Here is a 15148-nt window from a genome sequence, read left to right as displayed (position 1 = left end):
TGTGTGTGTGTGTGTGTGTGTGTGTGTGTGTGTGTGTGTGTGTGTGTGTGTGTGTGTGTGTGTGTGTGTGTGTGTTTAGGAGACAAGCTGTGGTGGGCCGACCAGGGGACAGACCAGATAGGGACCTGTGATAAGAGTGACGGGGGGAACTGGAAGGTGCTACGTAACAACACTTCTCCCATGACGCACATGAAGATCTACAACGAGAGCATGCAGACCGGTACAGGTAGGATATCACTGACCATGTCACACTGAGCATGCAGACTGGTACAGGTAGGATATCACTGACCATGTCACACTGAGCATGCAGACTGGTACAGGTAGGATATCACTGACCATGTCACACTGAGCATGCAGACCGGTACAGGTAGGATATCACTGACCATGTCACACTGAGCATGCAGACCGGTACAGGTAGGATATCACTGACCATGTCACACTGAGCATGCAGACCGGTACAGGTAGGATATCACTGACCATGTCACACTGAGCATGCAGACCGGTACAGGTAGGATATCACTGACCATGTCACACTGAGCATGCAGACTGGTACAGGTAGGATATCACTGACCATGTCACACTGAGCATGCAGACTGGTACAGGTAGGATATCACTGACCATGTCACACTGAGCATGCAGACCGGTACAGGTAGGATTTCACTGACCATGTCACACTGAGCATGCAGACCGGTACAGGTAGGATTTCACTGACCATGTCACACTGAGCATGCAGACTGGTACAGGTAGGATATCACTGACCATGTCACACTGGGCATGCAGACCGGTACAGGTAGGATTTCACTGACCATGTCACACTGAGCATGCAGACCGGTACAGGTAGGATTTCACTGACCATGTCACACTGAGCATGCAGACTGGTACAGGTAGGATATCACTGACCATGTCACACTGAGCATGCAGACCGGTACAGGTAGGATTTCACTGACCATGTCACACTGAGCATGCAGACTGGTACAGGTAGGATTTCACTGACCATGTCACACTTACCAACCTAACAGGTACAACTCAGATGAGTTAATGAATGAATGACACTATGCAACTGAATGAATAAGAAAGGTTTTTCTTTTTGACTGACAGGTTTTGAAAAGTCCTGTTTTGTTATAATTGTTTTGCTGTTTTGAACTGTCTTTTATTCTCTGTTGTCCCAGGCATCAACCTGTGTAGCAATAAGAATGGAGACTGTTCCCAGCTGTGCCTGCCCACCTCCCCTAGCACCAGAGCCTGTATGTGTACCGCAGGTTACAGCCTCCAGAGTGGGCGGCAGTCCTGCGAGGGTAACAGACCAACACATTTTAAATACTTTATTCAAATCCACAAATTACATTGCAAAATGATTCAAAATATTTAAAAGGTGACAGGTGCATGGCCATTCTTACTGTACTTCCTAGATATAGCTACACTGTTCTACACACACCCCAGGATACACTGTATACTCTAACGGTAGTGTTATTAACTGTTATGTCCTCCCTCTCCAGGTATGGGCTCCTTCCTGCTCTACTCAGTACATGAGGGCATTAGAGGAATCCCCCTGGACCCGTCTGATCAATCCGATGCCCTGGTGCCCGTGTCTGGCACCTCGCTGGCTGTGGGCATCGACTTCCACGCTGGTGAGTGTACTGCTACGGACCCACCAACAGCAATACAAGAGTTTGGTTTGAGGATCAAGTCACACCATCCGTGCTGTGAAGTGTACCTGAACTGTTATTACACTGTGCCTGCCTGAGTGATTGTTGTGTCCAGTTACTTACCGTCATCACTCTGTCCTGCCATGTAGACAATGACACTATCTACTGGGTGGACATGGGCCTGAGCACCATCAGCAGAGCTAAGAGAGACCAGACCTGGAGAGAAGACGTGGTGACCAACGGCATCGGCAGGGTGGAGGGCATCACTGTGGACTGGATAGCAGGTCAGAGAACAAACACAGGCGCACACACACACACACACACACACACACACACACACACACACACACACACACACACACACACACACACACACACACACACACACACACACACACACACACACACACATGGAAACACACATACATGGACCATACAGAATCATGCACACACACACACACACTGACCCCGACCCCTCCTGTCCCTCTCCTGTCAGGTAACATCTACTGGACAGACCAGGGCTTTGACGTGATCGAGGTGGCCAGACTCAATGGTTCATTCCGCTATGTGGTCATCTCCCAGGGTCTGGACAAGCCCCGTGCCATCACCGTCCACCCAGAAAGAGGGTGAGTGGTTAGGGACTGAGGCTTGGCTAATGGGACTGGGACTGAGGCTGGGACTGGGGTTTGGGGCTGGGACTGGGGCTTGTCTAATGGGACTAGGGCTGAGACTGGAGTTTGGCTCCCAGGGCTTGACTACTAGGTCTAGGACTGGGGCTTGGGTAATGGGAGTGGGGCATGGCTGCTGGGGCTAGGGCTTGGACTGAGGCTTGGCAACTGGGGCTTGGCTATTGGGGCAGGGGCTTGGCTACTGGGACTGGGGCTTGGCTATTGGAACTGGAACTAGGGCTTGGCTACTGGAACTGGGACTTGGCAACTGGGACTGAGGCTTGGCTGTTGGGGCTGGGGGCTGGGACTGGGGATTGTCTACTCCGGCATGGCTACAGGGGCTGTTCTTGGTTATTTGGGCTCGGACTGGGGCTTGGCTACTGGGACTGAGGCTTGGCTTTTGGGGCTGGGGGCTGGGACTGGGGCTTGTCTAGTGGGACTAGGGCTGACACTGGAGCTTGGCTACTAGGGCTTGGCTACTATGGCTGTGGCTGGGACTGGGGCTTGGCTGCTGGGGCTGGGGCTTGGCCACTGGGGCTTGGACTGGGGCTTGGACTGAGGCTTGGCCACTGGGTCTTGTCTATTGGAGCTGGGGCTTCGCTATTTGGGCTGGGGCTTGGCTGCTGGGGCTTGGCTACTGGGACTGGGGCTTGGCTACTGGGACTAGGGCTTGACTTCTGGGGCTAGGGCTTGGCTATTGGGGCTGGGACTGTGTCTTGGCTACTGGGACTGGAGCTTGGCTACTGGGACTGAGGCTTGGCTATTGGGGCTGGGACTGGGGATTGTCTACTGGGGATTGGCTATAGCGGCTGGGGCTTGGCTATTGGGGCTCAGATTGGGGCTTGGCTACTGGGACTGGGGCTTGGCTATTGGGGCTTGACTACTGGTACTGGGGCTTGGCTATTGGGGCTTGACTACTGGGACTGGGGCTTGGCTACTGGGACTGGTATGGGGTATTATTAGTCCAGCAACCAGCAATATTTGCACTTTGATTAATAATTACAAGCAGTAGCTAGTTATATGATGGTACATTGTAAGTAAGTGTTTATTGTGATATTTAATCTATACAGAGCAAAAATAACATAGATTGCTTTTTTTCAACCTCATATGAGTGTGTGTGTGTGTGTGTGTGTGTGTGTGTGTGTGTGTGTGTGTGTGTGTGTGTGTGTGTGTGTGTGTGTCTGTGTCTGTGTCTGTGTCTGTGTCTGTGTCTGTGTCTGTGTCTGTGTCTGTGTCTGTGTATGTGTGTGTCCCTGCAGGTATCTGTTCTGGACAGAGTGGGGTCAGGTCCCCCGTATAGAGAGGGCCCGTCTGGACGGCTCTCAGAGAGTTGTCCTGGTCAATGACAGCATCATGTGGCCCAACGGAATCTCCATCGACTACAAGGTACAGTACACACACACACAATATATTTATCACTTTATTAGCAAAATCCACATTTCAGATTATTTACAAATCCTTCTTTCAGATTCACACATATCCAGGATTTTTCTCCTCTTCACAACCTTGTTGTAATGTTTTCCTGCTTGATGTTGTTGTTCTTATTGTTTGTGTGTAGGAGCGGAGGTTGTACTGGTGTGATGCGCGGACCGATAGGATAGAGCGTATCAATCTGGAGAATGGAGAAAACAGAGAGCTGCTTCTGGCCAATAACAATATGGACATGTTCGCTGTGTCCGTCTTCGAGGGCTTCATCTACTGGAGTGACAGGTGAGCTGACTGCTGTCCTATCCCTGTCATCTCCTCCTTGTTGAACCCTTAATATTCCCTGCTGCACTGCTGTAGTATGTTTGACTAACTTGACTGAAGACCTTGGCTCCTATGTGGAGCATTGACCATAGACGAACAGTAAGGACTACAGTATGCAATGGGATTACATTTTCCTCAAAGCCTATTTAAATTGACTGACAGTCTTGTATGTGATATTGTTGCCTTCATCCAGTATCCCCTTTGCATAAGTTTCATTTACTACAAATGTTGTTGTTTTTCCTCCAAGCCTGTTGAAAGTGGCTGATAGTGTTTTGTATGTTGTGTTGGACCAGGACTCATGCCAACGGTTCCATCAAGAGAGGCAACAAAGACAACGCTACAGAATATGTGTATCTGAGGACAGGCATCGGTGTACAGCTGAAGGATATCAAGGTCTTCAACAGGGACAGGCAACAAGGTAAGAACACTTAACCCCTAACACAAACACACAGGGTGCATTTCATTTCATATCGGTCCACTCAGGAAATTCAATTGAAATTCCAAATAAATAAAAAATATTTGTATTCCCATCCTAGATTGAATTGAAATGTAATTCTCTCTAACCCTGGTGTGCTGTGTTTAGTTGTATGAGACTGATGTGTCTATGAGACTGATGTGTCTTTGAGACTGATGTATGTGACCAGTGTGTGTCTATGAGACTGATGTGTCTATGAGACTGATGTGTCTATGAGACTGATGTGTTTATGAGAATGATGTGTCTATGAGACTGATGTGTTTATGAGAATGATGTGTCTATGAGACTGATGTGTCTATGAGACTGATGTGTCTATGAGACTGATGTGTCTATGAGACTGATGTGTCTCTGAGAATGATGTGTGTGATCAGTGTGTGTGTATGAGACTGATGTGTCTATGAGAATGTGTCTATGAGACTGATGTGTCTATGAGACTGATGTGTCTATGAGAATGATGTGTGTGATCAGTGTGTGTCTATGAGACTGATGTGTCTATGAGAATGATGTGTGTGATCAGTGTGTGTCTATGAGACTGATGTGTCTATGACAATGATGTGTGTGATCAGTGTGTGTCTATGAGAATGATGTGTCTATGAGAATGATGTGTGTGATCAGTGTGTGTCTATGAGACTGATGTGTCTATGAGAATGATGTGTGTGATCAGTGTGTGTCTATGAGAATGATGTGTGTGATCAGTGTGTGTGTTCTCCCTCAGGCACCAACGTCTGTAAAAACAACAATGGCGGCTGCGAACAGCTCTGCCTTTACCGCGGCAACGGGGAGCGAACCTGTGCCTGCGCACACGGCATGCTGGCCGAGGACAGCCACAGTTGCCGTGACTACGACGGCTACCTGCTGTACTCGGAGCGGACCATTCTGAAGAGTATCCACCTATCAGACGAGACCAACCTGAACGCCCCCATCAAGCCCTTTGAGGACCCGGAACACATGAAGAACGTCATCGCCCTGACCTTTGACTACCGCGGAGGAGGGGGGAGGGGAGCCAACCGGATCTTCTTCAGTGACATACACTTTGGAAACATCCAGCAGATCAACGATGACGGATCAGAACTGCAGAAGGTTGTAGAGAGTGAGTAGTAATGTTTAGTCTGTTATGTTATCTTGTCCACAAGGATAATAAAAAGAATGAGCTGGCACACATCCAGAGAAATTATTTTGTGTAGTGGTGTTGACTAACGGCGAATAAACTGTTAGCTATACAAATACATAAAGAGAGTCGCACACCCTATCTATATATAAAGTCCCAGTCATTTATTGGGTAAGATACCAACGTGTCTGGGAGTTTATATATACAGTGTGCGACTCTCTTTTTTTATATTTATATTGTCCACAAGTGACAAAACATTGTTGCTGATCCTTTCTATAAGACCATTACTTTGTAGGTCAGATCACACACTCGTACACATACAGCTCGGATCAGTTTGTGATATGATGAAGAGGAAAAAGCTAATGGCCTGAGCTGAGCTGAGCTAATTGTGTTTATTGAAATGAAATGATGTTGAATAGGTTGTAAGACAGATCTTCTTCAAACCAAGCATGTTTTTCTAGGACCCATTAAATATCCATCGAGTGTCCATAGGTCTGTTAATCTTCATTAAATATCCATCGAGTGTCCATAGAGGGTCCATAGTAAGTAACCCTTAGAATCCGGGTAGGGTTAGTGGTGAAGTATCCAGCTCCACAGTGTTGAAATGCTGCACCATGTCCCTGCCCCCCACCACACCTGTACACTCCCCTGGAACCCTCCCAGCACTCCCTCCCTAGCACTCCCTCTCTGGCTGAGCCACTCAAGGATATTCAGAGACTTGTCCCGACCCCACTCCTGCATTGTCGTGGCTGTGTGCTTAGGATCATTGTCCTGTTGGAAGGTGAACCTTCGCCCCAGTCTGAGGTCCTGAGTGCTCTGGAGCAGGGATCTCTCTGTACTTTGCTCCGTTCATCTTTCTCTCAATCCTGACTAGTCTCGAAGTCCCTGCCGCTGAAAATCATTCCCACATCATGATGCTGCCACCACCATGCTTCACTGTAGGGATGGTGCCAGGGTTCTTCCAGACGTGAAGCTTGGCATTCAGGCCAAAGAGTTCAATCTTGGTTTCATCAGACCAGAGAATCTTGTTTCTCATGGTCTGAGAGTCCTTTAGGTGCCTTTTGGCAAACTCTAAGTGGGCTGTCATGTGCCTTTTATTGAGAAGTGGCTTCCGTCTGGCCTACCATAATGGCCTGATTGGTGGAGTGCTGCAGAGAAGGTTGTCCTTTGCGAAGGTTCTCCCATCTCCACAGAGGAACTCTGGAGCTCTGTTAGAGTGACCATCGGGATCTTGGTCACCTCCCTGACCAAGGCCCTTCTTCCCCGATTGCTCAGTTTGGCCGGGCGGTCAACTCTAGGAAGGGTCTTGGTGGTTCCAAACTTCTTCCATTTAAGAATAATTGAGGCCACTAGATTCTTGGGTACCTTCAATGCTACTGAAATGTTTTGGTACTCTTCCCCAGATCTGTGCCTCGACACAATCCTGTCTCGGAGCTCTACAGACAATTCCTTAGTTTGGTTTTTGCTCGTACTGTCAACTGTGGGACCTTATAGGTGTGTGCCTTTCCAAATCATGTCCAATCAATTGAATTTACCACATGTTGTAGAAACATCTCAAGGATGATCAATGGAAACAGGATGCAGCTGAGCTCAATTTCGAGTCTCATAGCAAAAGGTCTGAAAACTTATGTAAATAAGGAATTTCTGTTTTTATTTTTAATAAATGTGCAAACATTTAAAGAAAAATGTATTTGCTTTGACGTTATGAGGTATTGTGTGTAGAATGATGAGGAAAATTGTTTTATTATCCATTTTAGAATAAGGTTGTAACATAACAAAATGTGGAAAAAGTCAAGGGGTCTAAATACTTTCTGAATGTGCTGTAGATGCAGCACTAGAATGGATCATGGATATCCTGGCAACATAAAATACGTGTTTTAAACGCTCGTCCTCTGGGTTCTTTCTTTCTAGTTTTAAATCATTTTTAATTGTACGAAATCAGTCAATCAGACAATCATTCAATCGCCTCCTTCTCCGGCCAGCAAGGGTGGACATGACCAGGCAGTGACTCACCAGGCCCGTCACCAGGATGAGGCCGTCCAGCATGGGCACCAAGACCTAAATTACCTCAGTCCCATCTGTCCCATTCCCCTGGCCCCCACCACTACTACTGTTACCCAAAGCCCCCACCACTATTCTTCATCATCAGCATTTCACCACGATTCTTTGTTGCAAAGCAAATTTGTATTTTATTCTGTTCTGTCCTCCAGAGACACAAGGCGGGGTTGATTCTTCTGACTACTAATGATCTATAATCCTGATAGTAATTAGAATGGCAGACTGGTAATAGGAGACATAGCAGTAACATTGTCTATGACACCGTGACTCTCTGCCTGTACACTCTCCTACTGTTACACCTTATCACTCAGAACCACATTGACTCTCTGCCTGTACACTCTCCTACTGTTACACCTTATCACTCAGAACCACCCTGACTCTCTGCCTGTACACTCTCCTACTGTTACACCTTATCACTCAGAACCACCCTGACTCTCTGCCTGTACACTCTCCTACTGTTACACCTTATCACTCAGAACCACCCTGACTCTCTGCCTGTACACTCTCCTACTGTTACACCTTATCACTCAGAACCACCCTGACTCTCTGCCTGTACACTCTCCTACTGTTACACCTTATCACTCAGAACCACCCTGACTCTCTGCCTGTACACTCTCCTACTGTTACACCTTATCACTCAGAACCACCCTGACTCTCTGCCTGTACACTCTCCTACTGTTACACCTTATCACTCAGAACCACCCTGACTCTCTGCCTGTACACTCTCCTACTGTTACACCTTATCACTCAGAACCACCCTGACTCTCTGCCTGTACACTCTCCTACTGTTACACCTTATCACTCAGAACCACCCTGACTCTCTGCCTGTACACTCTCCTACTGTTACACCTTATCACTCAGAACCACCCTGACTCTCTGCCTGTACACTCTCCTACTGTTACACCTTATCACTCAGAACCACCCTGACTCTCTGCCTGTACACTCTCCTACTGTTACACCTTATCACTCAGAACCACCCTGACTCTCTGCCTGTACACTCTCCTACTGTTACACCTTATCACTCAGAACCACCCTGACTCTCTGCCTGTACACTCTCCTACTGTTACACCTTATCACTCATAACCACATTGACTCTTCAATAAGACGACTGACAGGTTCACTGAAACGTTCTCAATGACACACAGCAGTTAACTGAGCACATAAGATTTAGAATCTTAAACAATGCATCTGTATCTGGGCTGTCGTCTCTTGAAAAGAATGCAGTTAAAAATCTCTCTGTTCAGCTTTGATAGACAAAGGGACGATTTGTGTCTGGGCAGTCCTTGACGAGAAGGCAGCATCAGTTGATGGAGATTCCCTAAGCAGTTTGTACTTGAGTTATAAAATGTTTTGCTTTATTTGTTAGTATGTACAGTCCCTTTTATCTGGGCCAGAACACCCAAGACTATGATCTCATAGGAGGGATGATTCAGCATCCGGGATGTAGTTCCAAAACTAGTTTTAATGATCCAAGATTACAAACACAAACACTTCTTCCTAGAGACTATGGCGTTGAGAGAGGAGTCCGTGTCTGACATTGGAGTTGGCTGCAACAGTATTCCATATCAGTATTCCACCAAATTCTGGCCCTGAGCTTGTATTGTAAAATGTCAATCCAGTCTTGTCCTTGATGTTGTATTGATTTGTTGAAACTAAGCAAAACTATAATACAAAATTATGGCCGTTGCTGTCGCTTGCAACCAACTTAGTTCTCATTAAAAGCAGACAATTCTACTTGAAGTTTAGTGCCTGACAGCGGTGTCTGTAGTTTTATCGTCCCTTATAGCCTATTCAGGTGTCACATCTGGCCCCAAATTCTGATTCCACAGATAGCTAGAGGAGAGGCTGAACAAGAGGAAAGAAGACTAATAAAAAAATGAGAACACAAGAAGAGAAAGAGGGCTTTGTTTGTCTTGAGAACAACGATGCTCCTTGTTTGTCTGTTGTCAGTACTGTAGCAGCACAGCTCTGTCAGATAGGTAATGTTGTCAGTACTGTAGCAGCACGGCTCTGTCAGATAGGTAATGTTGTCAGTACTGTAACAGCACGGCTCTGTCAGATAGGTAATGTTGTCAGTACTGTAGCAGCACGACTCTGTCAGATAGGTAATGTTGTCAGTACTGTAGCAGCACGGCTCTGTCAGATAGGTAATGTTGTCAGTACTGTAGCAGCGCGGCTCTGTCAGATAGGTAATGTTGTTAGTACTGTAGCAGCACGGCTCTGTCAGATAGGTAATGTTGTCAGTACTGTTACAGCACGGCTCTGTCAGATAGGTAATGTTGTCAGTACTGTAGCAGCACGGCTCTGTCAGATAGGTAATGTTGTCAGTACTGTAGCAGCTCGGCTCTGTCAGATAGGTAATGTTGTCAGTACTGTAGCAGCACGGCTCTGTCAGATAGGTAATGTTGTCAGTACTGTAGCAGCACGGCTCTGTCAGATAGGTAATGTTGTCAGTACTGTAGCAGCACGGCTCTGTCAGATAGGTAATGTTGTCAGTACTGTAGCAGCACGGCTCTGTCAGATAGGTAATGTTGTCAGTACTGTAGCAACACGGCTCTGTCAGATAGGTAATATTGTCAGTACTGTAGCAGCACAGCTCTGTCAGATAGGTAATGTTGTCAGTACTGTAGCAGCACGGCTCTGTCAGATAGGTAATGTTGTCAGTACTGTAGCAGCACGGCTCTGTCAGATAGGTAATGTTGTCAGTACTGTAGCAGCACGGCTCTGTCAGATAGGTAATGTTGTCAGTACTGTAGCAGCACGGCTCTGTCAGATAGGTAATGTTGTCAGTACTGTAGCAGCACGGCTCTGTCAGATAGGTAATGTTGGCAGTACTGTAGCAGCACGGCTCTGTCAGATAGGTAATGTTGTCAGTACTGTAGCAGCACGGCTCTGTCAGATAGGTAATGTTGGCAGTACTGTAGCAGCACGGCTCTGTCAGATAGGTTATGTTGTCAGTACTGTAGCTAGTCTTTAGGGTTCGTTATAGTAATACACACTAGTCTTTAGGTACCAGTTGTTTTTAGTTGCACTGGGGTTGATTTACACCCCCACCCCCCCATCCACCTTAACACCAGGGAGAAAAATAAGTAATCATTGACTTTTGAACATGAGCAAACAGTTACAGACGTCCAGGATTTTATTATTGAGCAATTGTCATAAAAATGGTCAGTGGTGTGACAACAGCAGATGCTGGAAACTCTGAGAAAAGCTCATAAGGGATGAACCTTGAAAGAGCCTATAGGGAATTATGTAATGTGAACTCTCTTCTGACTTGAATGGACAGGGCCATATAACAACGTTTCCTACTGCCATGTAAATGTCTGGACAGTTAACCATGCTTGCGACTTATTCCATCTTTTGAAGATAATTCATGATTAGAGTTGAATTCTCGCCTTCAGGCACCTCATACATAGGTTCACTCCCTTTGCCAGCTCTACACAGATACAGAAGGCATTCCCTTTCCTTTTTTCTTCTGTAGTTGTTTCGACTTTTTCCTCCTTGGCTCTTTTTATCTGTTTGCTAGTGAACCACCAAGGTCTGTGACAGTAATTTTGACCTTGTTATGACCCCAACACTAAAGAATGACTGTCCCACTCCTTCAATAGGGCCTACACCTTTAATGGCTCTCTGTCCCCCCCCTCCTCTCTCTCTCTCTCTCTCTCACTCTCCTCTCTATCCCTCTCTCCTCTCTTTTTCTACCCCAGATGTAGGCTCAGTGGAGGGCTTGGCGTACCACCGTGGCTGGGATACCCTCTATTGGACCAGCTACACCACCTCCACCATCACCCGACACACGGTCGACCAGGCCCGACCGCAGGCCTACGACCGCAACACCGTGGTCACCATGTCTGGAGACGACCACCCCAGGGCCTTTGTGCTGGACGAGTGTCAGGAGTGAGTGGCAGTGATGTTCTTTTTATAAAAAAATCTAAATAAATTGTAGAATTGAAGTGGTGTGAATTACTTTTAAAAGCCCCTGAAATTTTGGTCTAGGTTCAATATGCTTGTTGTAGCCCAAAGGCCGGCAGATGGCGATATTGATCTTGTATTGTTGGTTCCATCTTACCGTCCAAACATATTGTATGCAGCTGGCAATACGCTGGTATCCCCTGTGGACCATGCTAGTGGCTAATGCTACTTCCTAAAGTTGTGCCCTGCGTTCAGCCAGGGGTAAACAACTGACTGCTGCAACCTGACTTGCTACACGCGATACGCCACATCCGGGACTAGTATTCCTAGGCATTAGCCACTTTAGCATGGTGGTGGAAAATGGTTTCCTAAAGAAAGTATGTTTTTTTCAGCCTTCTCACCATTAAATCTAGTTAAAGAGGAAGTTGACGCCTTTGCAGCCTGAATGGAGAATGTTTTAGGTACGAACCGGTCCATGGGGGACAAGAGTGTATTGCCGGCTGCATACAATGCGTTTGGACGGTAAGATGGAAACTTCGCCATCTGCCGGCCTTTGATCTATGCTCTTTGATGACTACAAGATTTGATTCGATGGATGAAACGTCAACTGTTAGGTCACTTTATTAGTCCGTTAGTGGAGCAATTTATTCACTGACTCCATTACTGTCTGTTTATTATGTATAAAACTACATGTAACTGTCCCTCTATTTCCTGTTGTGTCCTCTAATAGTCTGATGTTCTGGACCAACTGGAATGAGCAGTCCCCCAGTATCATGCGTGCCAGTCTGTCTGGTGCCAACGTGCTGGTGATCATCGGTAATGATATCCGCACCCCCAACGGCCTGGCCATAGACCATCGCGCAGAGAAACTCTACTTCTCAGACGCCACACTGGACAAGATAGAGCGCTGCGAGTACGACGGCAGCAACCGCTACGTGAGTCACTTCCGTTACCTGTGTCAACTCCGTTACCTGTGCCAACTCTGTTACCTGTGCCAACTCCGTTACCTGTGTCAACTCCGTTACCTGTGTCAATGCTGTTACCTGTATCAACCCTGTTACCTGTGCCAACTCTGTTACCTGTGTCAACTCCGTTACCTGTGTCAATGCTGTTACCTGTATCAACTTGTTACCTGTGTCAACTCTGTTACCTGTGTCAACTCTGTTACCTGTGTCAACTTGTTACCTGTGCCAACTCTGTTACCAGTGTCAACTCTGTTACCTGTGTCAACTCCGTTACCTGTGTCAACTCTGTTACCTGTGTCAACTCTGTTACCTGTGTCAACTCTGTTACCTGTGTCAACTCTGTTACCTGTGTCAACTCCGTTACCTGTGTCAACTTGTTACCTGTGTCAACTTGTTACCTGTGCCAACTCTGTTACCAGTGTCAACTCTGTTACCTGTGTCAACTCCGTTACCTGTGTCAACTCTGTTACCTGTGTCAACTCCTTGCGACAGAGTCACTATAGACTCCTAGGATCAGCAGATGTATTTTCTCTTATCTAACCATTTTATTTGTTTTGAATCATTATCGAAATAAGATCTCTTATTTTTGATTGTGAGAGTATTGTGCCTTCGGTCAAAATTTAGCCATTCTAATCCAGTTGTTTATAGACCAACCACTTTTGTGTGGCCAACTTTTTACTAACCATGTGACTGCCCCCCATAGGTGGTGGTGAAGAATGAGCCGGTGCATCCATTTGGCCTGGCGGTGTATGGGGACTACATCTTCTGGACTGACTGGGTCCGCAGGGCCGTGCTTAGAGCTGACAAGTTTGTGGGCAGAGACATGAGGTTACTGAGAAATGACATCCCCCAGCAGCCAATGGGAATAATCGCTGTGGCCAACGACACCAACAGCTGTGAGTGGTGGAACTCATAGGTCAAAAGTGGGCGGGGCATTTATGCTGAGGAACTACCAGAAAGAAAGATGGTTTCAAATTCGTCAACTTAATAATGTGCAAATAGACTTACACTGATTTTACACAGGGTTACGGTAAAGCTCTTTGTGAAAACGGTTCCTGTAAAAAAGGCTGTATAAGTACATTTGATCGATTTGATCAATTGATTGGTATTGGTATTTCATTAGGATCCCCCTTAGCTGTTTACAAAAGCAACAGATACTTGTCCTTGTGCCCACACAAAACATAAAACATGGCATAATACAGAACATTAATAAACAAGATTTACATTTGATTTGTCACATGCTTTGTAAACAACAGATGTAAACTAACAGTGAAATGCTTTCTTACGGGCCAACAATGTAAAAACAGAAGATGAAACATAATAACACAAGGAATATGTTTACGATTGTTCCTCACCAGGTGAGTTCTCCCCCTGTCTGACCAACAACGGGGGCTGTCAGGACCTGTGTCTGCTCACCTCAGACGCTAGGGTCAACTGTAGTTGCCGTGGAGACCGCAGACTCCTGGAGGACAACAGCTGTTCAGGTGAGAAGGGGCGGGGCACAGTTGGAGCAGCGTTGGTTGGATGCGCTATACTTGGGCGAGGAGTAACGTTACTGTAGTCTTCCATAGCCAGACTCTGAGGAGCAGTAGAAACCAGGGCTACCTTGCCTGAGACCTGAAGACTGGTGTTAATCCACTGAGCAAAATGCTAATTGTGATGACGATGATCTGATGTCAATACCTCTTTGTTTAATTAGGGATAGGCGTTCCATCAACGGGACAGTTGTAAGTTATGCAGCGCCTTGTGTCACGATCGCAGATTTTAGAGAAACAACAAATGTCGGTACATATAAGTGTCTTATATCGTCTGAAAGGTTCAATTCCTGTTAATATTACTGCACTGTCTAATTTACAGTAGCTGTTACTGCGAAAAATGCCATGCTATTGTTTGAGGAGAGCTCCTAACAACAGAACACTTTTTTCACTGCGATAGGCTTGATAAATTCACCTCTGAAGGTGAAATGTGTACTTACATTCTGAAATCTTGCTCTGATCCAAAGGATCCCAGAGATAACATGAAGTGTCGTTTTGTTAGATAAAATCCTTTTTCATATCCTAAAAAGGTCCATATAGTATGCACGATCAATTTTGTATTTCCACTCGTTCAATTTGCAAAGAAAGGAATCTGTGAAAATCTAACCATAAACGTTGTTTCAACCAGTCAAATCACGTTCGTATGTATTCCTCAGAGATCCTAGAACGTAACCAGACTTCACTATATCATTAGGGGTGTAGTATATCCTATTGGACACCAAATTTGGTCAGAGAGCGACGCCTTCATGGCACGCCGATGACGCGGGCGATCTTCACTTGATCGACTCTAACTTTGTCAAATAAGCACCAATCGGGGTCAAACAAAGCTAGCTAGATAACCAATGAGCTGTGCTTTGTGGGAGTATCTGGAAACCCTGTATCTGTCGCAAAATGTACCTGCTAATATTGTGCAACAGCATGCCTTTCTGTTTTGGACAAAAATTATAAGAATATTCATATATATGAAGTTATGAAAACTGGTTGTGTTGGAAATGTTTCACTTATAATATGGATACTAATACTGGAAAAGCT

At 46.1% G+C, this 15148-nt stretch overlaps 1 protein-coding gene across 2 annotated transcripts in view; it reads left to right on the top strand.

Annotated features, from left to right (window-relative positions):
- The window catches only part of LOC129829690 (low-density lipoprotein receptor-related protein 1-like), a 251799-nt gene that overhangs the window by 170279 nt on the left and 66372 nt on the right, over positions 1-15148 (top strand). For both annotated transcript variants that reach the window (XM_055891550.1, XM_055891549.1), the window contains exons 34-46: positions 80-226; positions 1170-1295; positions 1497-1628; positions 1796-1930; positions 2143-2272; positions 3574-3700; positions 3873-4024; positions 4357-4481; positions 5254-5628; positions 11412-11601; positions 12347-12551; positions 13285-13477; positions 13940-14065. In XM_055891550.1, coding sequence (XP_055747525.1) covers positions 80-226; positions 1170-1295; positions 1497-1628; positions 1796-1930; positions 2143-2272; positions 3574-3700; positions 3873-4024; positions 4357-4481; positions 5254-5628; positions 11412-11601; positions 12347-12551; positions 13285-13477; positions 13940-14065 — 2163 coding nt within the window. The remainder of the gene's footprint in view (positions 1-79; positions 227-1169; positions 1296-1496; positions 1629-1795; positions 1931-2142; positions 2273-3573; positions 3701-3872; positions 4025-4356; positions 4482-5253; positions 5629-11411; positions 11602-12346; positions 12552-13284; positions 13478-13939; positions 14066-15148) is intronic.

The sequence above is a fragment of the Salvelinus fontinalis genome, chromosome 31, assembly GCF_029448725.1.
Source record: "Salvelinus fontinalis isolate EN_2023a chromosome 31, ASM2944872v1, whole genome shotgun sequence".
NCBI lineage: Eukaryota > Metazoa > Chordata > Actinopteri > Salmoniformes > Salmonidae > Salvelinus > Salvelinus fontinalis.
This window is presented reverse-complemented; position numbering and strand designations above follow the sequence as displayed.